The 26067-nt window shown below is 37.1% G+C and overlaps 1 protein-coding gene across 1 annotated transcript in view; it reads right to left on the reverse strand.

Moving 5' to 3' along the window:
• The window catches only part of ABCB11 (ATP binding cassette subfamily B member 11), a 162560-nt gene that overhangs the window by 77232 nt on the left and 59261 nt on the right, over nucleotides 1-26067 (reverse strand). Inside the window, exons 3-9 of the mRNA XM_019022771.4 lie at nucleotides 25219-25321; nucleotides 23911-23932; nucleotides 21434-21485; nucleotides 20408-20646; nucleotides 3753-3840; nucleotides 2475-2608; nucleotides 837-1008 (exon numbers count right to left, since the gene is read on the reverse strand). Coding sequence (XP_018878316.3) covers nucleotides 837-1008; nucleotides 2475-2608; nucleotides 3753-3840; nucleotides 20408-20646; nucleotides 21434-21485; nucleotides 23911-23932; nucleotides 25219-25294 — 783 coding nt within the window. The 5' untranslated portion in view covers nucleotides 25295-25321. The remainder of the gene's footprint in view (nucleotides 1-836; nucleotides 1009-2474; nucleotides 2609-3752; nucleotides 3841-20407; nucleotides 20647-21433; nucleotides 21486-23910; nucleotides 23933-25218; nucleotides 25322-26067) is intronic.

Genomic DNA, 26067 nt, shown 5'->3' on the forward strand with positions numbered 1-26067 from the left:
CAATGATGTGTGAGGGTGTATGCAGTTTTTCAGTTAAATTCTATTCTCATTTATAGCACATTTTTAGTATGCCTGATTCCATAACTTGCTATCTAATGTGGCTGCTCTAATAATAATTTCTCAGTCCTTGGGAGTGTTTTTAGCTGATGTGACCCGAAATTCCTATTCCTATATGTTGTCCAGGCCTCAATTCCTGGGGAACCGAGACAGTGACTGGGATAACTCTTGGAATGGGTCAGATCACCTCTCTCTGAAAGAGGTTATTTGAAAGATAAGATGAAATGGAGAACACAGTTGTGATTGCAGAAATCCTTCTTATGTGCTTGTTAATGCTCTTTGTCTGTTGTGCCATTTCAGGGAAGTGCCCAAGCTTGGGAGGACATGGAGAACAATAGGCATATTGGAGAGTGAGTGGGGTTTGGAGTCAGAGCCCCTTAGACTTGAATCCTACTCTGCCAGCTGTGCAGTCCCAGACAAATCCCCTTACCTTTCTGAGCCTAGTTTCTTATATTTAAAATGATGTTAGTGCTCACTTTATAAGATTGATGTAAGGATTAGAGATAATGACTATTAAGCTCCTAGTAGTGCCTAGAGAAACAGTGAATGCTCAATAAATGTAATTGCTGTTAATAAAACAATATTTACCTATTAAAACATCATTAATCCCTATTCGATGAAATGTCATTTGACACTGGGGAGCAATCTAACACACTACATGAAAATAGTGATAATTATGTTGCTAACTGTACTCAGGAAAAGTGACTCAAGCTTCACATTTTTGGCTGTTTATGAAGGCAAATGTCTTCCCATGGAGAGATGCAAAAAGACATTCTTACCAGACCAATGGTGGCTGCTCCAATCCCAATGAGAGGGCTGACAGAAATAATAACCAAGGTCAGTTTCCAACCCCTGAAAAATCCCAACAGGAAACCACAGATGGTCGAGGTCATGCGCTGAATGAAAAGGGCCATTTGGTCAGCTATGGCATCATTGATTTTATTAATATCACTAGAAACCAGAAAGATTTTGGTCACTAAAACTGAATTTGATCATTCAAATATCTTGCTGAAAGTCTCAGTCTTTCCCTTTTAAACATTCCCATCTCTCTATCCCCATCACCCTTGGATAGCATTAACAGCCTCTCAAATCTTGGAAAATTTGCTGCACCTTGGGATGTTATCAAGCCTCTTTCCTCATAGCCAATCAATTTTGTTCTTAATCTAGGTTTCCCAGCTAGTACTCAGTGTTGATAAAGGCTTTTGGAAACCATCTTATTTGTCTTTTTCTTTTATATAGCTAATATCCTTGCTCTGTCTTGCAAAACTTTTCTTTCTTCATGCCTGCTGAATCCTTTCAGCCTCAAGGTTCTAGTCACATACCTTCTCGTGCATCAGTCTTGTATAATCCCCCAAGAAGAAGTAACACCTTTCTCCCTGTGTTTCTGTAACACTGTAATTAATCCTTGTGCATTTGTATGTGTGTGGAATTATTGCATTCTGCTTATAGGCAGTATAGAGTAGTGGTGAAGAGTGCAGATTCTGGAGCCAGACTAGGAATTTGAATACGACTCTTGTTGGGCAAGTTACTTAACCTTTTTGTGGCTCAATTTTCTTGTCTGTAAAATGAGAACAATAATAGAACCTACCCCAATGGGTAGTAATGAGGATTAAAGTAGCGAATATATGTAAAGCCTATAGGACAGCGCCTATCATATAATAAACAATATGTTTTAGTTCTGATTATTTGCTTGCATTTCTTATTTCCCCTACTAGGCTGTAAGTTCCTCAAGAGCACAAGTGCAAGGTAATTGCTCCAGAATATTGACTGAATATAATTATATTAAATTAATATTCCTGAGAACATTTCCTTAATCTCTTGTCCAATTGGAGTGAATAGAGCTTGGAACTAAACAGCAAGAAAGAACCTAAGACATCACCCAGATATTAGGCCATTGTGTTCCAGCAAGGTTAGATAACTGTTCAAGGTCACAGTAAGGAGCAGAGTAAGTGCTGGAAGTCAGGGGTCCTGAATTTCAGTGTGCTTTATCTACACTGTAGAGTGACTGTCTTTCAGGGGACCTCAAAATTCAGTTCAATAGGGTTCAACCAATTCTAATTCCTCTCATTTAGAATTCCTGGGTGGCTGTTAATGACCTAAACTAGGTGTAAACTGGATTTAAGTCCAGTTACACCTGGACAGCTAAATAACCTTTTTAACTGTCTTCTATAATATTTCATTTCTAATATTTTAATTAAGGTCTACACACCAAATTGCAGTACCTTGGCTTTCAATTTTTAATGTCCATATTTGACAGTGTATTACTTATGAAAAAGCCATGCCACCTATGAAAGCCCAATTTAAGAGATGAAACATAGGAAAACTGGAAATATCTTTAAATTTTTATTTAATTTAGAAACAAGGGTTTTATTATCCAAAAAATCACACACTAAAATACTGTTTTACCAGCTACTTACTCAGAGAATCTTGTATTCAGCTCCCCCACTGAATTGCAGTCAAACCACCCTATTTCCATTCTCATTATTCTCCTAAAGTAAAATTTTCTCATTTTCTGTATCTGACGAGCTGCGGCAATGACCCAAAAGCATATCTGGAAATGGACAAAGGAATGTTTAGCATTGCAATGTTTGAAATATTTGTTAATTTCTTCTTTTTTCAGAAGAAAGTACTTTCAATACAACAGTTGAGAAAAGGGGGAAGGTAATTCAGAAAATGCCTCTTCTTGGGAACTAAGATGTGAGCTCTGTCATCTGCTGCTAAAAGTGGAGGTAAACAGAACCTTCGGCGGGGTAGCCTGAGATTTGGGTTTGAATCCAGCTCTGACACTTAAGCAGGCCCATGTCTTCTGGACTTTGCCCTACAGAGCTTCACTTTCCTCATGTGTGAAAGAAGGCTCACAGCACCAAAAATAAGGCATTATTGTTCTTAAATAACTATTTTAATGCCATTTCTGAGTGAATTTCCTCCCGGAAAGTCCTGCCTAGAAGCATTCATGCATAGTTTTCAGGCAATAATTTTCAAGAAATGTAAAACAAAAATTATGACATCAGCAAAAATCTAATCTGCTGATAGATTTTCCCTAACTAAAAAAAAAAAAAAGCCTGTCATTAAAATTCCCAGTGCCTAAATGGGAAAAAATGATTCATTTCTCTTTACAAACAGCACTGCCTGGAATTCTTGAATGAATGGGAAGGAATTCATTATTTTTCTACAAAAGAAGGCAAAAGATAAAATATTTTTCTTTCTTAATAAGGGTTAAGTACCTCCAAGCCCTTCCATCACTTAAATCTACAATATGCTCTAGATTCAGCCTTTCAGAATTTGGGTTGGAATGTAGTTTGTTGAGACTTTAGCAATGCGAGAAAAAGAAAGTAAATTTTGCTTTCCTCTATCTCCCCCTGCCCCACATTCTTCAAGTTACTCAACTGCCCCCTAAAAACACACCTGCAAATGTCCATTTCTGGATATAGAAGAGAGGATGAAGTAGGGAAAGGCAGGGGGAGGACAGGACATTACAACTACGAGTCTATTATGCATCTTTCTGGACAGCCACTTGTATCCTCCTAAGTTTCCACCTGAGAGAAGAATCCCTCTCCATTCTCTCATGTCCTCTGGAAACAGACTGTAGTTCTTAGGGCTTCTGATTAGCTTAAAGAGTGGCAACACATTGCATCTCATTGTAATGTCTTTGAGGTCAGATATTGATCTATAAATTATACGGAGGAGCTACTAACTTGAATATATCCTGTGATAAGTACTGCGACAGCAATTCCAGCATAGTAAGTGGCAAATTTGATCATTTCGCTCTCAATGTTCAGCAACCTTCAAAAGAGGGAAAAGAATGTTCAGACTTGCAAGTAGGATCAAGCCACCAGAGATTACATTTGTGGATATAGAGGGATTTAAATATATATATATATATTTTAAATATATATATAATATATAATAAATATACTATATATAGTATATTTCTATTAGACATGAGTAAGACATTTTATCTATGCAAAATTATAATAAATCCAACCAAATTTCTAAACAGACCTCATGGTACCAATCACAGAAAATATGCATATCCCCTTCATTTTTATAGGCAGAGATGCTAGGACTATGAAATAATTAATTAGCAGTTGTTGGAAGCCAGGGTACCCTAAATGGCAGCCCAGGGCTTGGTCCACTTTAGTCTCCTCCATGCATACTCATCATGCAGTGATAGAGCAATCACAGGTAAGAAAGATTTTCAAAAGCCAGACAGGCTGTCTGAAAAGAAACTGATAGAACGATGTGTGCTGTAAATCAGGAGGCTTACTGTTACCTCTTCTAGGAATGCAAGCCAGCTTTTCAACTTCTCTATCTCAGAGTGACACTGAAAAATGTGCCTGTTATCTTCCCATGGGAGAGAAAAGCATTTTATTAGCCCTGTCTTTTTGCTGACTACAGCCTAAGTTCATTCACCAGGACAATTTCTAAGGTTGAAGCCAAAGACACTTGTGGGAAATAGCAAGAAGAAAAATAGCAAAGAAAAATACTTTGGCATTTTTCCCAGCAGCACTACCATGTTGCTGCCCAGGGTTTGGGATTGGCAGTGCCAGGGAGTGGAGGAAAAAAAAATTCTGAAATTGCTTTTAGGAATGAAGGCATTCCATAATTAGAAAATTAACATATTGGTTGATGACAGTTATGATCTTCAGGGACAAGTTAAATGGTATAGAGTCTACTTTAGAAAATCAGCAAGCAGCCTCTTTAGCATGGGTTCTTCATCCCACATGCTTTCTGCTCTCTGTCAGCCTTCTTTTTGTGGCTTGAGCTTGATTTTTTTTTCTCTATTGAACTCAGGTCAAGCATTGCAATATAATTCATTTAATACAGAATAAACTGCACTATTAGTCAATATCTTTATTGAATATATTTATATTGAGTACATTTATGCTTGTCTTGCTAGTAGATTGCAAGCTACTCAAGGTCAAGGGCTGGGCTTACACTGCTTGGTCACTCTGCCTGAAATCAATAAATGTTTCTTGATTTTGCTTTGACTTTCAAAATACTAATTAGGAAGGGAAATAACTGCTGTGGTCAACCCCTCTGACAACCTCAAAACCAGCTAAGGTCTCTTGTGCTCACCACATTCCTAGTCTTTCATGATGACTAAGAAGAACCCTGAGATGAACAAGAACTAGAAAATCATAAACTTATCGATGAGTATCCACAATCAGAAGCTCTTATAAAAGCTAAATATCTCTGAACAGAGAGTATACTATATTATTATAAGTAAAAACTTTCTAAGGTATACATGAGTCAATTCTCTTCATTTTCAGTTTGTTTTGGGGTGTCCAAAACCAGAAAACTATAAGCATTTGTCCAAACATTTTACTTAGAGAATAGTAGTTAACAGAGGCTGGGAAGAGCAGTGGAGGGGGAGGGATGGGGAGAGGTTGGTCAACAGGTACAAAGTTACTGTTCAGGAATAAGTTCTGGTACTACATTGCATAGTAGGTGACTATAATAGTTAACAATAATACATTGACTATTTCAAAAGAGCTAGAAGAGAGGATTTTGAATGTCCTCACCACAACGACATGATAAATGTCTTAGGTGATGGAAATGCTAATTATTCGATTTGATCATTACACATTGTATACATGCATCAAAACATCACACTATATCCCATAAATATGTATACTTATGTGACAATTAAAATGATAATAATAAATAACTTTACTTAAATTTCCTGTGGTGTCTTTATTCTACAAGCACTTTAAGTGGAAGTGATGAAGCGACTGTCATTAAAAATGCCAGTTTACAAACATATGTAGATTAAGGGTGTTGGGCACTGGCCCAGCTCTGGGATTTTCTGGAACAAAGGTCAAGATAATTCTATCACTGCTGGATGGTGCAGATAAAGATATATGCAGTTTATCACTCTCTTCACTCCTGAGATGTCTCTGAAATGAGTGGTTAACTCATTTTTATTTTATTCTGGGAAGAAGAGATGATTAAGGCTTTAGAGAACTTGATAATATTTCTGGAACAACAGAAAAAACCTATCAGAAAAACTGACAGGAAGGAAAAGAGCAGGCCTGGCTTTGCTCCTTTGACTGCATACCAAGGTCTTTATTGCCTGAATGGTGGGAACACTTGTCATCATAAAACCCCAGGAAGGATTCTATAAAGTGTGCAGGTGATTTGGACCACAGAATGGCATTTTTTTTAACAGCAAAAATGGACATGAATCTACTTGAACGAATTAAGATTCCCCATTTGTTGAATAACAAAGACTCATTTGTTGAATAGCAAAGAAGGGAGAGAGATGACATTAGAGGAAAAAAGATAAAGAGACGGTTTACAAATTATTATGATATGAGGACTTATTTTGCTTTTTTGTTTCTTTTTACCTTGTTTTGGAAACTTTTTACCTTTTTTTTTTCATTTTACCTTGTTTTGTCATTCAATTTACACATCAAGCTTACAGATTTACTAAAGCCATATCTTGCAAATATCTTGCAAAACTGTAGTACAATATCACACCCAGGATATTGACACTGATATAATCAAGATCAGAACATTCTCATCATCTCAAGACTCCCTCATATTGTCCTTTTATATTTCCACATGCTTCTATCCAATCCCCATATCCTCCTTAGCCCCAGCTACAACCAGTCTGTTTTCTTTTGCTATAATTTTGTCATTTCAAGAATGTCATATAAATGGATCATACAGTGTAGAACCTTTTGGGGTTGGCTTTTTTCCACTTAGCATAATTCTTTCAAGTTTCATCATTAACAGTTCATTCCTATTTATTAAGGAGGATTCCATATAATATAGATAGATGGATCGCAGTTTGTTTAACCACTCATCCTTTGGAGGATATCTGGGCTGTTTCCAATTTTTATCTATTGCAAATTAAGCAGCTATCAACATTTGTGTATAGGTTTTTATGTGAGCATAAGTTTTCATTTCTCTGGAATAAATCCCCAAAAGTAGAAATGCTGAGTCATATGGTAGTTGAGTGTTTAGATTATTTTAATTACTAAACTGTTTTCCAGGATAGCTATGACATGGTTTGAATGGCATGAGTGATTGTATGAGTGATCCAGTTCTTCCACATCTTCATCAACATTTAGGGTTATCACTATTTTTAATTTTAGCCATTCCAATAAGTCTATAGTAATATCTCGTTTTGATTTAATTTGCATTTCTCTATTGATGTTGTTTAACATATTTCATGTGCTCATTTGCCATCTTATGTCCTTACTCATATCTTTTTCCCATCTTTGAACTGAAATTTGCTATTGTTATTTTAACACTGAGTTTTGAGAATTTTTTATATATTCTGGATCCTAGTCCTTTTTTGAATATACAAGTTGCAAATATGTTCTCCCAGTCAGTAGCTTGTCTTTTCATTCTCTTAACAGGATCTTTTACAAAGTTTTTAATTTTATTGAAGTCCAATTTATCAAATTTTCCCTTTATGGATTGTGCTTTTGGTGTCATCTACATGCTCTGTCCAGCCCTAGAACATGAAAATGGTCTCTTCCATATTTTTCTAAAAGTTTAGTTTTATTTGTTACATATAAGTCCATGATTCATTTAAGCTAATTTTTGTGTAATTTCATTTTTTTGCCCTATGGATGTCCAACTGCTCCACAGCCATTTGATAAAAAGCTTATCTTTCCCCCACTGAATTGTTTTTCCACTTTTGTCAAAAATCAATTGGACATATTTGTGTGGGTCTATTTCTGAGTTCTCCATTCTGTTCCATTGATCTATATATCTAACCTCTGTCAATGCCACACAGCCTTGACTGCATTAGCTATATAATATGTCTTGAAATTGGGTAGATTGATTCTTCTCACTTTATTATTCTTTTTCAAAATTATTTTAGCTATTCCAGTTTTTTTACATTTTCATAAACGTTTTAGGGTAATCTTTTCTATATCTACAAAAAATCTGGCTTATATTTTGATATATTAGGGCTTAAATATGTCATTTTCTTTCTTGTTTTCTATTTGTTCTCTCTGTTATTTCTGTGTTTGCTTTCTCTTACCTTCCTATGGGCTGCTTGAACATTTTTTTAGAATTCAATTTTGATTTATCTATAGTGTTTTTAAGTGTCTCTCTTTGTATAGCTTTTTTAGTGGTTGCTCTAGGAAATACATTATAGATACATCACTTTTCACAGTCTACTAGTGTTGTCATTTTACCAATTCAAGTGAAATATATAAAGATTACCTCCCATTACATACCTCTACTCTCCTTCGTTAATAAGTGTCTTAACTATTTCCAAATTAAACACACATCAGACAGTGTCATAGTAGGATCATATCACAGTGTTAGAGTTTCTACCATAAAACATAATTCAGAAAGCTTAAGAGAAGGAAGGTCTATTGCATTTACTCATAGTTTTGTTACTACGCACTCCCTTCCTGATATCTAGGACTTCTTTTATTATTTCCTTTCTACTTAAAGAACATTCCTTAGCCATTCTTTTGGGGTAAGTCAGCTGGCAACAAATTCTCTTGATTTATTTCATCTGAAAATGTCTTGATTTCCCCTTCCATGACGGTGGTGGTAATGTTTTGACTCTGTCACCCCAACCCAGCAGGTAAGGGGAGAAGTGCCTTACTATAGTGGGGATGAGTCAGGCCTCCCACATATTCTCCATTGACACCATGGGGGTGAGTGAGGAGGTGGCACAAGAGGGTCTTATTACCACCTAGCAAGTGTGGAAGAGTCTATGCTCCCAAGTCAACATTCGCTGGCATGGGTCAGAGTGAGGTCACCATTTTCTTCTGTAGTGTTTGGCTAGAGTAGAGCAATTATTGCTTAGAAGTTTTCTACTAGGCTTTCTCTTTCTGACCCACTATCTAGAAAAAGCAGGATTTTGTTGAGTCTTTTTGGTCTGCACTCATTGGGGTTTCTAGTTTGCCAGCTTTTCCAACACTTAATCTAGTACATATCAGGCATAAGATACCCAGGGAACTTATCAACATGTTATTACTTGGTTCCTGAGGGCTCTAGCCAGTTGGCCTTTTTTCCCCCACTTTTCAGGATGTTATGTTTGTTTTACATATAATGGATTAAACAATACAATCAAAAGACAGAGATTGTCAGATTGCATTAAAAAAAACAAGATCCAACTATGTACTGTCTACAGGAGACACACTTTAGATCCAAAGATACAAACAGGTTGAAACAAAAAGATAGAAAAAAAAATCATTTCAAAAAGCAACCATAAGAACCCAGGAGTGGCTATACTAATATCAGACAAAATAGACTTTAAAAACTTGTTACTAGAGATAAAAATCATTTTGTAAAGATAAAAGGGTCAATCCATTGTGAAGTGATAACATTTATGGAGATATATGCACCTAAAAAAAGAGCCTCCAAAACACATGAAGCAAAGTCTGGTTATTATCAAAAAGAAGGATGATATCAAGTGATGGCAAGAATGTGGAAAAAAGGGAACACTTGTACACTGTTGGTGGGAATGTAAATTAGTACAGTCATTATGGAAAAATGTATGTAGGTTCCTCAAAATTTAGAAATAGAACTGCTATATAACCTAGCAATCCTATACTGGGTATATATCCAAGGAAAATGAAACCAATATATCAAAAAGATATCTACACTCCCATGCACATGGCAGCATTATTCACAATAGCCACCTATGTGTCCATCAACAAATGAATGGATAAAGAAAATGTGGTACATATAGATAATGGAATATTATTCAGCCTTTTAAAAAAATCCTGTCCTTTGCAACAACACAGATGCACCTCGAGTATATCATGTTAAGTGAAATAAGCCAGGCACAGAAAGACAAATACAGTGTAATCTCACTTAAATGTGACATCTAAAAAATTTGAATTCATAGAAGCAGAGAGTAAAATGGTAGTTACTAAGGGCTAGAGGTGGGGAGATTGGGGAGATGGTTAAAAAATACAAAATTTCAATTAGGAGGAATAAGTTCAAGAAATTTACTGGGCTGACTATAGTTAGCAACAATGTTTTGTATGCTTGAAAATTATTGAAAGAGTAGATTTTTATTTTTTTGTTTTATAATGTACATTTTATTATTTAAAAAAATTTAATTTTTATTTCAATAGGTTTTTGGGGAACAGGTGGTGTTGGGTTACATGAATAAGTTCTTTGATGGTGATTTCTGAGATTTTAGAATGGTGCACCCAACATCCAAGCAGTGTACACTGCATCCAATGTGTAGTCTTTTATTCCTCACCACCCACCTTTTCCTCCAAGTCCCCAAAGTCCAATGTATCATTCTCATGCCTTTGTGTCCTCACAGCTTAGCTCGTACATATGAGTGAGAACATACACTGTTTAGTTTTCCATTCCTGAGTTACTTCACTTAGAATAATAGTCTCCAATTCCATCCAGGTTGCTGCAAATGCCATTATTGCATTCCTTTTTATGGCTGAGTAGTATTCCATGGTGCGTGTGTGTGTGTATGTGTGTGTGTGCCTATATATATATATACACACACACACACACAAACATATTAAAATGTAATATATAGTAATATAAAATGTAATATATATTACATATATATCATATCTATATCATATGTAATATATATATTACATTTTCCTTATCCACTCGTTGATTGATGGGCCTTTGGGCTGGTTCCATATTTTTGCAATTGCAAATTCTGCTGCTATACACATACATATACAAGTATCTTTTTTGTGTAATGACTTATTTTCCTCTGGATACATGCCTATTAATAGTAGTGGGATTACTGGATCAAACGGTAGATCTACGTTTCCTTCTTTAAGGAATCACACACTGTTTTCCATAGTGGTTGTACTAGTTTACATTCCCACCAATGGTGTAAAAGTGTTCCCTTTTCACCACATTCATGCCAACATCTATTCTTTTTTGATTTTTTTATTATAGCCATTCTTGCAGGAGTGAAATGATAACACACTGTGGTTTTGATTTGCATTTCCCTGATTTGCTTGGTAGTGGCAAGTTCACTCAGCATTTGTTTGTCTGGAAAAGACTATATCTTTCCTTCATTTATGAAGTTAAGTTTCATTGGATACAAAATTCTTGGCTGATAATTGTTGTGGTTAACGAGGCTAAAAATAGGACCCCAATCCCTTCTAGCTTGTAGGGTTTCTGCTGAGAAGTCTGTTTTTATTCTGATAGGTTTTCCTTTATAGGTTACCTGGTGCTTTTGCCTCACAGCTCTTAAGATTCTTTCCTTCATCTTGACTTTAGATAATCTGATGACTATGTGCCTAGGTGATGATCTTTTTGCAATGAATTTCCTAGGTGTTCTTTGATCTTCTCGTATTTGGATGTCTACATCCCTAGACAAGAGATCTTCCTTCAGCAAGGCCAGGGAAGTTTTCCTCAATTATTCCTTCAGATATATTTTCCAAACTTTTATATTTCTCTTCTTCCTCGAGAACACCAATTATTCTTAGGTTTGGTCATTTAACATAGTCCCAGACTTCTTGGAAGCTTTGTTCATTTGTTAAATTCTTTTTTCTTTGTCTTTGATGGATTAATTTGAAACCCATGTCTTCAAACTCTGAAGTTTCTTTCTTCTGTTTATTTGATTCTATTGCTGAGACTTTCCAGTACATTATGCATTTCTCTAAGTGTGTCCTTGATTTCCAGAAGTTGTGGTTGTTTTTTATTTATGCTATCTAGTTAACTGAAGAATTTTCCTTTCATATCCTGTATCATGTTTTTTATTTCCTTCAGTTGGACTTAACCTTTCTCTGGTGCCTCCTTGATTAGCTTAATAATCAACCTTCTAAAGTCTTTTTCTGGCAATTCAGAGATTTCATCTTGGTTTAGATCCATTGCTGGTGAGCTGGTATGATCTTTTCGAGGTGTTAAAGAACCTTGCTTTTCTGATTCTCTCTTATTTGGGTAGACTATGTCAGAGGGAAGATCTGGGATTCATAGGCTGCTGTTCAGATTCTTTTGTCTCATGGTGTGCTTCCTTGGTGTGGTGTTCGCTCCCTTCCCCTATGAATGGGGCTTCCAGTAAGCTAAACTGTAGTGATTGTTTTTGCTCTTCTGGGTCTAGCCACCCAGCAAAGTTACCAGGCTCTGGGCTGGTAATGGCAAGAGTCTGCAAAGAGTCCTGTGATGTGATCTGTCTTCAGTTCTTGCAGCTGTGGATAACAGCACCTGCTCCTGGTGGAGGCAGCAGGGGAGTGAAGTCGGCTCCGTGAGGGTCCTCTGTTGTGTTTTTATTTAGTGCGTTGGTTTTGTGTTGGTTGGCCTCTAGCTAGGAGGTGTCACTTTCAAGAGTGCATCAGCTATGGTCCTATAGGGAGAATGCAAAGTTGCCCTCAGGACACCTGGTTATGTATTCAGGTTTCCCAAGCAGTGGGCAGGGCCACAGAGTTCCCAAGAGAATTGGGCCTTTGTCTTTGGCTACCAGGGCAGGTAGAGAAAGACCACCATGTAGGCGCAGGGATAGGCGCCTCTGAGCTCAGCCTCTCCTTGGGCGGGGCTTGCTGCAGCTGCTGTGGGGGATGGGGGTGTGGTTCTCAGTCCAATGGAGTTATGTTCCCAGGAGGATTATGGCTGCCTCTGCTAAGTCATACAGGTCACTAGGGAAGTGGGGGAAAGCTGGCAGTTACAGGCCTTAACCTGCTCCCACTCAGCCCGCAGTACTAGAGGTTAATCTCATGCCCACCGTGCCCCCAACAACAGCACTGAATCTATTTCCAGGCAGCCGGTGACCAGGGCTGAAAATTTGCCCCAGACCACAAGCCTCCCCATTGAGAAAGCAAGCGGACACACAGTTTTTTGGCATCCCAGGAAGCCTGAAGCCAAGAGTAGATTTTTAGCGTTCTTACAACAAAAAAAGATAAGTATGTGAGGTAGTAAATATGTTAATTAGCTCAATTTAGCCATTCCACAATGTATACATATTTCAAAACATCATGCTGCACACCATAAATATATATAATTTTTATGTGCCAAATTAAAAAATATTTTTAAAGACATAGAAAATCTGAGTGGACCTATAACAACTAAAGAGATTGAATCAGCAATCAAAAACTTTCAACAACAAAGAGTCTAAGATGAGATGACTTCACTGAAGAATTCTACAAAGCATTTAAAGAACTAATACCAATTCTTCACAAACTCTTCAAAAAATAGAATGGAAGGGAACACTGCCAAACTATCAGGCCAGAATTATCTGATACCAAAAGCAGGCAAAGACATTATAAGAAAAGAAAACTCTTATATATTATATCTCTTATTAATATAGACACAAAAATCTTCACTAAATACAAACAAGTTGAATCCTGCAGCATAGTAAAATGATTACTCATTATTACCTGGTGGGATTTATTCCAGGAGTGCAAAGGTAATTCAACATATGAATATACATCGATGTAATATACCATATCAATATTATAATGGGCAAAACTGCATGATCATCTTAATAGATGTAGATGAAGCACATGACTCAATTCATGACTTAATGATTAGAACACTCTACAAACTAGGATTAGAAGGGAATTCCTCAACATAATAAAGGACACTTGTGAAAAAGTCATAGCTAATGCCATACTTAATGGTGAAAGACTAAATGCTTTCCCCCTAAGATAGGAATAAGACAAGGATGTGTGCTCTCACCACTTCTACTCAACATTGTACTGGAGGTTTGGGCCAAAACAATTAGGCAATAAGATAAAATAAAATAAAATAAAAAAGGCAGCTAGATTGGAAAGGAAAATGTATAGTTATTTCTATTTGCAGATGATATGGTCTTGTATAAAAAATCCTAAAGAGCCCACTAAAAAACTATTGAACTCATAAGTAGTTCAGCTAGGTTTAGGATAAAAGATCAATATACAAAAAAAAATTGTATTTTGCAATAGTAGCAATGGGCAAACTGAAAATAAAATTAAGAAAACAATTCCATTTATGATAACATCAAAAATAATAAAATACGTAGCAATCAATTTAACAAAAAATTGCAAAATATTCTGAAAACTATAAAACCTTGTTGAAATAAATTAAAGCAGACTCAAATAAGTGGATCACAAATCAGAAGACTTAATATTGTTAAGACGGCAATATTCCTTAAACTGATCTACAGAGTCAATGCAATTCCTAGCATTCTAGCTGACTTCTTTGCAGAAGTTAAACAATTTATATGAAAATCCAAGAGACCCATAATAGACAATCCCTAGTAGTAGAATCACACTTCTTGATTTCAAAACTTACTACAAAGCTACAGTAATCAAAACAGTGTGTTACTGGCATAAAGATAGATGTGTAGGTCAACGGAATAGCATTGAGAGTCCACAAATAAACCCTCTTAATTACAGTAAATTGATTTTGATAAGGATTCTGAGATTATTCAATGGGGAAAAAATAGTTTTTCCACAAATGGTGCTGGAACAACTGGCTATCCATGCAGATAGGAATCAATTTGGACCCCTAATTCACCCCTACGAAAATTTACTCAAAGTGGATCATAGACTAACCAGGAGTGTATTAGTTCATTCTCACACTGCTATAAAGAAATACCTGAGACTGGGTAACTTATAAAGAAAAGAGGTTTAGTTGGGTCACAATTCTGCAGGCTGTACAGGAAGGATTAGAGCATCAGCTAAGTTTCTGGGAAGGCCTTAGGAAATTTACACTCATAGTGAAAGATGAAGGGGAAGCTGGCACTTCACATGGCCGAGCCATTAAAAGAAAACAAGTGTAATGTTCACGACCTTGGATTTGGCAATGGTTTCTTAGATATGACACCAATTCAGAAGCAACAAAAGAATAAACTAGACATCACCAAAATTAAACACTTTAGTGATTCAAAGATAATTATCAAGACCTTGGATTTGGCAATGGTTTCTTAGATATGACACCAATTCAGAAGCAACAAAAGAACAAACTAGACATCACCAAAATTAAACATTTCAGTGCTTCAAAGATAATTATCAAGAAGTTAGAAAGACAACCCAAAGAATGAGAGAAATTGCTTGCAAATTGTATCTCTGATAAGGAACTTATATCTAGAATATATAAAGAATTACTACAACTCAATAATCAGTAGACATATATCCCAGTTTTAAAAAGGGCTGAATACATATTTTGTTATATTATTTATTTCCAAATAAAAGATCTGAATAGATATTTTTCTGAAGAAGATGTGCAAATGGCCAACAAGCACCTAAAAAGAGGCCAAACATCACTGGTCCTCAGAGAAATGCAAATCAAAACCACAATGAGATTCCACTTCCCGCTCCCTAGGATGGCTATTGTATTGGTTTCCTATGACTGCTGTAACAATTACCACAATTAAAACAAGAGAAATCTATCCCCTCACATGCCCAAAATCAGCTTCGCTGGGTGGAAATCAAGGTGCTGACAGGGCTGTGTTCCCTCCTAAGGCCCTAAGAGAGAAATTTCTCCCTGCTTCTTCCAGCTCTTGATAGCTGCTGGCACTCCTCGGCTGTGGCAATGTCATTCCATTCTTTTTTTCTGTAGTCACCTTGCCTCTACTCTTCTCTCTACAGGCAAATCCCCCTCTGCCTTCTTCTTAGCAACCATCCCTTTTAAGAACACACATGACTGCATTTAGGGCCCACCTGGATAATCCAGGATAGTCTCCCCCATCTCGATATTGTTAACTGAATCACGTCTGCATAGACCCTTTTCCCATACAAGGTAACATTCACAGGTTCTAGGGATAAGGACCTGGATATCTTTGGGGGTCATTATTCTACCTATGAGAGATATCACAGATGCTAAATAACAAGTGCTGGTGAGGATGTGGAGAAATTAAAACCCTCATACACTGTTAGCGGAAATGTAAATGGTGCAGCCACTGTGGAAAATAGTCTGGCAGTTCCTAGAATAGTTAAACATAGAGTTACCATGTGATACAGCAATTCCACACTTAGACATGTACCCAAGAGAAATGAAGACATGTCCACACAAAAATCTGTATATAAATGTTCATAGCAGAATTATTTGTAATAGCTCAAAAGTGGGAACAATCCAAATGTCCATCAACTGATGAACAGATACATAACATGTATTATATCCATATAATGAAATATTATTTAGCAATAAAAATACATGTGGATGAACTGCAAAAAACACATGCTTAAGTTAAAGAAGCCAATCTCAAAGGATCACATATTATATGATATTATTAATATGACATGTCCAGAATAGGCAAATCTACAGTCAGAAAGCAGATTAGTGATGCCTAGGGATAGGGAGGAGGATGAGGTACTAGAAAGTGATGGCCGAGGGGCAAGGGGCTTCTTTTTCTAGTAATGAAAATGTTTTAAAATTCTAGAAATACCATTTGACCCAGCCATCCCATTACTGGGTATATACCCAAAGGATTATAAATCACGCTGCTATAAAGACACATACACACGTATGTTTATTGTGGCACTATTCACAATAGCAAAGACTTGGAACCAACCCAAATGTCCAACAGTGATAGACTGGATTAAGAAAATGTGGCACATATACACCATGGAATACTATGCAGCCATAAAAAATGATGAGTTCATGTCCTTTGTAGGGACATGGATGAAACTGGAAACCATCATTCTCAGCAAACTATCGCAAGGACAAAAAACCAAACACTACATGTTCTCACTCATAGGTGGGAACTGAACAATGAGAACACATGGACACAGGAAGGGGAACATCACACACTGGGGCCTGTTGTGGGGTAGGGGGAGGGGGGAGGGATAGCATCAGGAGATATACCTAATGTTAAATGACGAGTTGATGGGTGCAGCACACCAACATGGTACATGTGTATATATGTAACAAACCTGCACGTTGTGCACATGTACCCTAAAACTTAAAGTATAATTAAAAAAAAGGAAAAAAAAGAAAATGTTCTAAAATTGACTGTGGCAGTGAATGCACAACTCTGTAAATATACTAAAAAACATCTAATTGTACACTTCGAGTGGGTGAATTTCATAGTATGTGAATTGTATCTCAACAAAGCCATTACAAAAGTATATAGCCTAAACTGTCTAGCTTCAAAATAGTGCTTGCTTATACAAACTGAATATATATTGCTAAGAATATAGACTGAAATCCAAGTGAAAGGACAGGTCTAGATTTCTGCATTGATTTATCTGTATGAGAGGAAGTGAAGACTTGAGCTCCCCAATGCCTGCAGTAGTAATCAGCCTCCAAAGAGCCCCTAAAATTCTCATCTGGCAGTATTCACACTTGTTTAGACTCCTTCCAAATTACACCAGGGTTGGTTTCCGTGACCCATAGAATATGGCAGAAATTACGGTATGTCTCTTCTACAATTAAGTTACACGAGACTTTGTGGCTTCCATTTGAGTGTTTACACTTTAATTGGATAAAAGAAAATAAAATGAAATTGCAACTGTGGTATTTTAACTTCCTATTCTTTCATCTGCTTTCATTTTTTTATCTATTATTTGACTGTTCTGGCCAGAAATTCTGATAAGCTAATCAAGAGACCTGACACTCTGTAATCCTTATCAGTGTAATTCACTGACAGCCATCTGGAAGGCTTTAACTTAAAAATTCCATCTACTAGATTACAATTGACATGTGGAAACCAATATAATAAAAGAGTAAAACCAGCTCCTGTCATTACACACACATGCTTTTGTTGCTAAAATTATTGGGTTGTCTTGTATATTCTAAGGCTAATACATCTATTATAATAAAAGGAGAAACTGTACCTTTAATGATATACTTTTTCCACGAAGGAAACCTGCAAACAGTTTGGGTGACTTTGGAGGTATATAAACTACTTACAGGCAGAAAAATGTCCTCTCTTTTCTCCTCTGTCCCACCCAAGTCATAAGATCACGGTGATCTTACCATACAACAGCTAAACAAACATGTTATTCAGAATAGAACAAACAGTATTCGTGTCAATGATCATAATAACTCACGATGAAAGTATTTAACTCATCAAGGAGTTCCTGGCAAAGAAATGCCTAGAAAGGTATAGTCTATACAATTTGAGCTATCTGTATCAATTTTTTTAAAAAGAAAAGGACAAATGTCCATTCACATTTGGTATTACGTGAATTCAGCCAAAGCCAGTGGACTTCTGAAAGCCTCAGTTTGTATTCTTTGCTCGCCTTCAGGTATGTGATCCAGTAACAATGAAGACAGTGAGTAATGAGTGGCCACAGAGAATTCCTTTTTAATAGACGGCTACGATGCAAATGTTGAAAGTAGATTCATTCTTTAATTCATTGGATAAATATTCATAAGCACCTAGTATCATGTATATGCCTCAAATTTTGGCCCCTCTCACATTTATTTCCAAATTTTAAGGCATGATAAGATATACTTGAGGACTTTTTCCTCAAAAACTTATCCTCATAAGTGTTATCCATGGCTTGGGTCAATTTACATCACACATAGGTCTGAATGCATTTTTTTCTCAAAGGGGAGAATGATTAATCTTATGTTTTGTGGTCAAACCCCTCTGTAAAAAGCAGTGCACTTCTGTCCTCCAGCATAAATGAAGGATTTCAAAGACTTTTGTTGAACTCAATCTCTCTTTTATACAAATTGCTCTGAGTTTGTCAAATGAAAAAGAAACTTCCAATTTTAGAAAAGAAACATACATATTTAGACATTAGGGAACTTATATAGAATAAGTAGCCTTGTTGTTTATAAAGAATAATTCACATTGTATATTATCCTGTGTTTTCTGTCAGGTACCTCCAAGTCTGTCACTGCATATGTTTTTAAATGATCATTGACTGAATGATGGCTTACTAGGCTTAAGCTTCACACAGATAGGGATCATGACTCTTTTGGTTTTTCTGAGATAGGGTCTTATTCTGTCACCCACGTAATCACAGCCAACTGCAGCCACAAACACCCAGACCCAAGTGATCTTCCCATCTCAGCCTCTCAAGTAGCTGGGATGACAGGGGCACACCACAAAGCCAAGCTATTTTTTAAAAAAAATTTTGTAGAGACAGGGTCTCACTATGTTGCCCAGGCTTGTCTCGAACTTCTGGGCTCAAACAATCCTCCTGTCTCACCCTCCCAAAGTGTTACGATTACAGGCATGAGCCACCATACCTGGCCAGGACCATGCTCTTAAGACAACTGTGTCCTTGATGCTTTCATGAGTTCCTGGTATATTTGATGTTTAAAAAAATTTTGGTTGAATGAGTAAATGAATGAAAGACCCTAAGACAGATAATATTATGGAAGAGTGTCAATGATTTAGAAGGACTCATTCATAGTCTGGAATCAAGCCTATAGAAAATTTCAAAAATGAAGGTGAAAACTATAAATTCCTCTGAGGGAGCCATTCCTAGTGTCTTTCTAGCCAAGATGTGCCCCACCCTTGATTCTTGAACCTGAGTATGTGGGTTCCTATGTGCAAATAAGCTTGTTCTGAACTTGAGCCAGCATGAGGCACGCTGCAAAGGCCATGCTATGACAGTGAGTCAGCCCTGAGTACACGGCAGACTCACTGATTACAAGGTGGCCTGTCAGGCTTATCACAAAGAAAACAGTAGCATAGTGACTGTGTCTGTGTGAGTTCTGGCTACTTCTGCGTGGTTGCCTCTGATCACAGCACTGCCCTAGTTTTCTCACGCCTGTAATTTCAGCACTTTGGGAGGCTGAGGCAGGCAGATGACCTGAGGAGATTGAAACCAGCCTGTCCAAAATGGTGAAACCCCATCTCTACTAAAAATACAAAATTTAGCTGGGCATAGTGGCGGGCGCCTGTAATCCCAGCTACTCAGGAGGTTGAGTCATGAGAATCACTTGAACCCAGGAGGCAGAGGCTGCAGTGAGCCAAGATCACACCACTGTACTCCAGCCTGGGCAAAAAAGGAGACTCCATCTTAAAAAAAAAAAAAGAAAAAAGAAAAAAACGAACTCAACTACTGGTTGAGACTAGTGTACCTTACTCAAAGTAATGCAGCATGTTCATGAAATTCCCATTACAGATGGAAGGGTTAAGATCAAGTGGATCACCAGCCACAGCCACAAAGCTAAGGGGCAGAGGGGAGTTGGTGGGGGGAAAAATAGAACTCTTGGAGATGACACTCAAGTAAAATTCATGGGTCACCTCCCTAGTGACGTTAAGTACTGGTAGTGTCATGCTCAAGCCTATACTCAATAAAGTGGTAACATTTTGGCAATGTATTTGGTGAGTGACTTTCAATCCTGTTTCTATTAAGATTTTAGAACATAGTAAGATAGAAGGAAACTTGAGACAGAGTAATTTCTAGAAATATGGGTAAACTCATGTTTCTATTCTCTTTGTGTTAGATACCACTCCAGCTGAGCCAGTAAAATCACCTCTATACATTTTGAATTACAATTTAAGATATGAGCAAAAAAGTAAAAAATTTTTAAAAAAACAACCTACCCACAACGTGTTCCATTTGTCATGTTCTGGTTGAGGGAACTGTTAGTCCATACAATGGTGTTATTCACACATGCTTTTCCTGGAATCTGGAGTTCTTGTAACTCAACGTCGTAGTCAATAAAAACATCTGTCATTGTGCCAAAAATGAGTAGCACGCCTGGCTGGGCTATTCCATGGAGAAATGCACACAAACTTCCCACAAACATCAGCAAAATGTCAGTTGATGAAGAAAACCGAAACTTGAAAAACAAAGGGTTCAGAGATCAACTTTGGGTGAAAAGCAGGAGAGGTAGGAGGACTACTTAATTTAGCTACTAGATTCTCATGAATAGTACTCAACACCAAATTTCATGGGAATCACCTTAATTGAGTGGCAGAGTTCGTATACTAATTATATTGAAATAAACGGCACGGTACATCAATTATCTAAAACATTAGACTCTTACATTGTTAGATCACGTTATAAATTTCCTGCTCTCTGAATTCATTCTGTTTATTTCAGGAGCTGACTTTAGTTTTTAGCTACTCATCTACAACTTAGGGGAAAATAATCACTGTCAGTCATGCCATTGCCAAGTAGATAAACTGTGTGGGGCATTGAGAAATACTATAAATTGTTTGTAGAACTGATAGTGACTATGAAGAGTGCCAATTTCTGCCTAGAAATGCCTCCATCCTGAGCAAATTTGGAGTAAATACCTATACTTTAAAATTTCTAAAGATTTGTCTTAAGAATAAATATATATATGCGATGTGATGACTTTCCTTACAAATATGATAACCATGGGCTTAGTGATAATTTTCCAAGACATTTTTCTGATCTATTGGATAGGATTTGTATGCTTTATGAGCAATATATTTCTAATAGTTATTCAGCATGTTATCACATAGGCAAAGCCTATGACTGAAAAAGTGATCACTGAAGTTAAAAACCTGCCAATATGACTAAAGATTTAACACTCCCTTCATGATCTAAACAATTTATAGCTGCACACCCACTGCCACAAATCAACACAGTTTTATTACCAATTGAAAGAAGCCAACTCTAACGCCATCACCTTTCTTCTCATCTTGTAACCTGATGAGAAAAACATAGGGATTTAAAGACCATCATTTCCAATACAATGGGAAATTCTCCCTAGGTGGTGATTTTATGAGTTATTCTTTAGTAAGAAAGAAAATCCCCACTGGCTGGAAAATTCTGGCCAAACCTAATATCTTAAACACAAGCTTTATTCTTCTAGATTTCCCTCTTCTAGAGATCTCAGTATAGCTCAATCTCAGGTTCACTAGCGATTCACAGAGATGAACACCTGAGAGGTATGGAGAGAAAGTAAAAAGTCCTCTATACTCCCAGTTATACCAACAAACAACTTTTTGCCCTCAGTCATGACCCTCAATCTATTTGTGACTGCATTTCCTCATGGGTAAGTTGAAGTGGTTGGATTAGCTAATTTTAAAGCTTCCTCATGCTTAAAAATATTACAACTACATTAAATAATGTTGATAATGAAAAATTCAAGAACATGCCCACACTTTTCATAGAATCATATTTCCTTAATATTTCTCATTCATTTCATTTCCCATAAGGCCATGTTTAACCTGTATTTGACCTCTTCAACTTCGGGGATCTTGACTTAACCTGAGTCACGCAGTCCATGAATACACCCTGGACCTTGCTGTCACCAGGAACTACTGTCTGACATGTTTAACTCCTTGGCACTCTGTGACTGCCCATGTACCTCATTTTCTCACTTCCTTCCTCCTTCCACACCTATTTGTCAACCTCATTTGAGCCATGCAGTCCTTTAAATCCTTCATTTCCTTCCATTGCTAAACCCCATTAAGATTTTGCTTCCTTCCCCATGCAGCCAAGGTCCCTCTGCCAGGCATTTGAACCACACTCTCACCATCATCCTCAATTATTTTCTCTACATCATCCTTGTAAACTTCATCCTGCATCCATCCAGCTGTTTGCCCTCTTCTCCTTAAGCCAGGCTGCTGGGCCCGCTGGACACAACCTCACCACCTTGTGAATGGATACCAACACAGGCAGAGTCTAGTACTCAGCTGCCCAAAGCTTCTCTTCTGGCCCAGAAAAGAATCCTAAATTTTTTCTGAGACTCCCCACGGTCTGGCCCTTGGCTCTCTGACCTCACCTCCTCCAACTATATTCTAGTTCTCAACACCCCACTTGCCTGGCCTCTTGCTGACCTTTGTCCATGCCCAACTGTTCCCACCTCTGGGTGCGGGCACCTGCTACTCCCTCTCCCCAGATGCATTTTCTTTAGGTAACCACAGGGACAGCTCCATCACCTCCGCTAGACCTTCCTTCAAAATCACCTACTCAACAGAGTCTTCCCTGGCCAAAGTCTTTAAAATTTCAACCCCACCCCCCACGCACCATTTCATAGCTCCATTTCCATGTTTATTTTTCCTTCTCAGAAAGAAAGTGATAGATTATCACTAGCTACCATGCTATATGTTTGATTTATTTACAATGTTTATTATATCTCTCTCACTAAAATGTAAACTCCTCAAGGGCAGACATTTTTGCCTATTTTGTTCTTTTCTGTACCCGCAGCACCTACAATAGTGTCTGATACCAAATAGACACTCAATTAATATTTGCAAAATGAATGAATTAATGGAGTGAATGTGTGCTCTCCAGCTCAACGTGCAATGCACACTTCATTTCTCTGCGGATTGCTCCCATTCTTCTCAGCAGCTCTGGCAAACTTTTGCTGTGATCTTCTCATTCCATGCTCACCTCCTCTAAAAACAAAGCAACTCATTCAACTTCCTACTCATCCTCTCCTTGCCATTCATCTATATCCACACCCATTTTTTAAACTTCCCACGCAATAAGAAACGTGTGGCTCTCAGAGGCCCAGGCTGACCTGACCACTCCCAGCCCAAAGCTAATCTTACCACTCCCACTTCCTCCCTCTGCTGTGAATTACTTAAAATTTCTAAAATACCTTCAACCCTTCCGTTTCCACCACCTCCACTTCAGGAACTTACCTGATGCCTCACTTCTGTCTTCTAAATTAGACCTCATCTAATCCCGCCTTCATACCAGACTGTGATTAGCTGATATTTGTTCTATATGAGAATTCAAATCTTTAGCTGAACAGAAATATGCAATAATGACACTTTAGGTCTCTACTCTTTGCCTGTGGCAAGAATTTGGGGTTTAGAGACCTCTCCAATGCCCATGAAATTATACTTGTTGTTCAACTTTTCCTCTTCCCTCTTAGGTCAGGAGTTCTGTGCCATTCCTGAATACAGAGGGGACATTTGAACCTAACCTAGAAGGGATATTCCAAAAGGTTTTTAAAATCAAATTATAGTAATATTTTAAAGAGAAAAAGAATGGATTGTATATATTATTTTATATGAAGTGCAATGTGCATGAAAATATTCTCTGCTTTGTGCCTTTGATATGAATATTATGGAGTTATTCTAGAAAAGATGCTGCATTGTTGAAATCAGTCACTTACCTTGATTTCTCATCATTATTATCTGTCAGAAAAAAAATCAATGCAAAAAAGCAGTTAATAATAATGATAAAATGCAACACAGTCATTAAGAAATTTGCTCTGGAAAAATATTCCTATAAATTACCTTTATTCATGGAATATTACCAAATGACTATTTGCCTTTTCTTTCTTCCTGCTCATATTGTCTCTCTCTCTCTATCTTTCTACACACACACACACACACACACACACACACACACACACACACACACACAAAGACACTCGTTTAGGGTCCAGGAGTGCTGCTACCTTTACTCATTTATGGACTTTTCTTCAGGACATGAAATATTTGCATCATCTGAATATCAAATGGACAGCAACATTTCTAAATTAGCCGAAGAAGATCTGACTTTTTGAACTACAAAATAAAATTGATATTTATTTATTGTCTCGTTCTTTAAAAGCATCAGAATTCATCTGTTTAAAATATAGATCACAAATTAACAATAAGATGTTAATAACAAGATGTCATTAACACTTCTACACTAGTAGAAGCCATAGGATTGAGACCACATACTGTTTTCCCCAGTGCAGGTCAGAATAGATGCAGGGCAGGAGGTGAAAGTCAGTGATTACAGCCAGGGGTGTAAGGTAGCCACTAGGGAGCTTTGTCATCCAACACTATCATGCTTCTTTACTCTTATTAAAGTAAAGAAGCATGATAATGTTGACAGATGGCAATATCTTGGGCTTGGGAATCAAACACAACTGGATTAGAATTATGGTTCCATTAATTTTACTCATGTGTTCCTTGCCAAGTTTCAAAAACATATCTGAGTCTCAGTTTTGTCATCTGTAAAATGTAAAATCATAGGGTTAGAAAACAATAGCTTAGAACCATCTGAGCCCAGGACATCCCAGGTGCTAGTGCTATAGGCCCCCTCCACATGATCTCATTCTGGTCTGCAGAGTCTGGGCACAGTTCTTCCTAAGGAGGAGTGCTCATTAAATTATGATTAATAATAACAATACAGGACTAAAGGTAGTCATAACAGCCACTACTGGAACAACCCTACTCTATCTAGGAAAGGTGTTGGTGAGAGATGCTTTCATTTACACACACTTGGTGTGTTCTTACCTAGTGCTTTCAGATATTACGTTACATGGATTCTAGGGAGAGCCACACAGTTGTGTATGAGAATCACTCCCAATGATACTTCTACCTACTGTTGCTGATTTTTTTCTGCTCCTTGAAACTTCACCAGCTTGTCCTATTTTTGTTCTCACCTCTCCTTGTACAAGATGCAGTGAGAGAAAAAAGCCACTTACATGATTTATCTGACTCAAAACCATCATTCTCCTCTCCAAATTTCTTTATACTTCGAAGAATTACTGAGTCAGACATGGTAATTGCAACCCACAGCCAACGACCCTATAAAATAAAATAAAAGAATCATTGCAATTATTATCTCTTCTTTCTTCTTTAACCAAAGAAGCCAAATGAAAAAACAATTTGGTTCAAGAAATAATCTTTACTAATCAATCTCAGACAAAAGTTTTTAAATCGGTTAATAACTCCCTGAAAGAGCCTAATTGTCAGGAAAGATAAGCCACAGTCATTGATAAAGGTTTTCTCTAGTTGTTACATGGATGGTTGTTTTTTATAGCTTAATTATAGGAAAGATAAAGCAAAACCATTGATAAATTTTCCTCTAGTTGTTGGATAGATGGTTATTCTTTCTGCTTATCTGTGCTTTATTTATTTTTAATGAGAAAGCATTAAAACCATGAGAAAGGCAAACCAACTGGTGATATTCTTGAGTCACTGTAGTTGATGAACGACACCCACATACTGTTGGGTAACCTTCAGTGTTCCTTTGTAAATGCAACCTCAAGGTAAGGTGAGTCAAGCTTGGGTCAAAGGAACAGAAGGAAGACATTTTCTAAATAAAATGTAAATGTCGACAGAGTCATGATTAGTCTTATTCACAGTGGAAAAATTAGTTTATAGAGGGTACAGGCTGAGAATTCCAGGATATAGACACTAGATTCAGCATGAAGTTGATGCTTCACTAACTTTCTCTGCTTCAAATATATAGCAATGATGGATAACATGTTTTTAAAAAGAGATACGGTCAGACTCAAATAAATAAAAATAAACATCTTCAGGAACCAGAA

Source organism: Gorilla gorilla, chromosome 11 (assembly GCF_029281585.2).
Source record: "Gorilla gorilla gorilla isolate KB3781 chromosome 11, NHGRI_mGorGor1-v2.1_pri, whole genome shotgun sequence".
In the NCBI taxonomy this organism is placed as follows: Eukaryota; Metazoa; Chordata; class Mammalia; order Primates; family Hominidae; genus Gorilla; species Gorilla gorilla.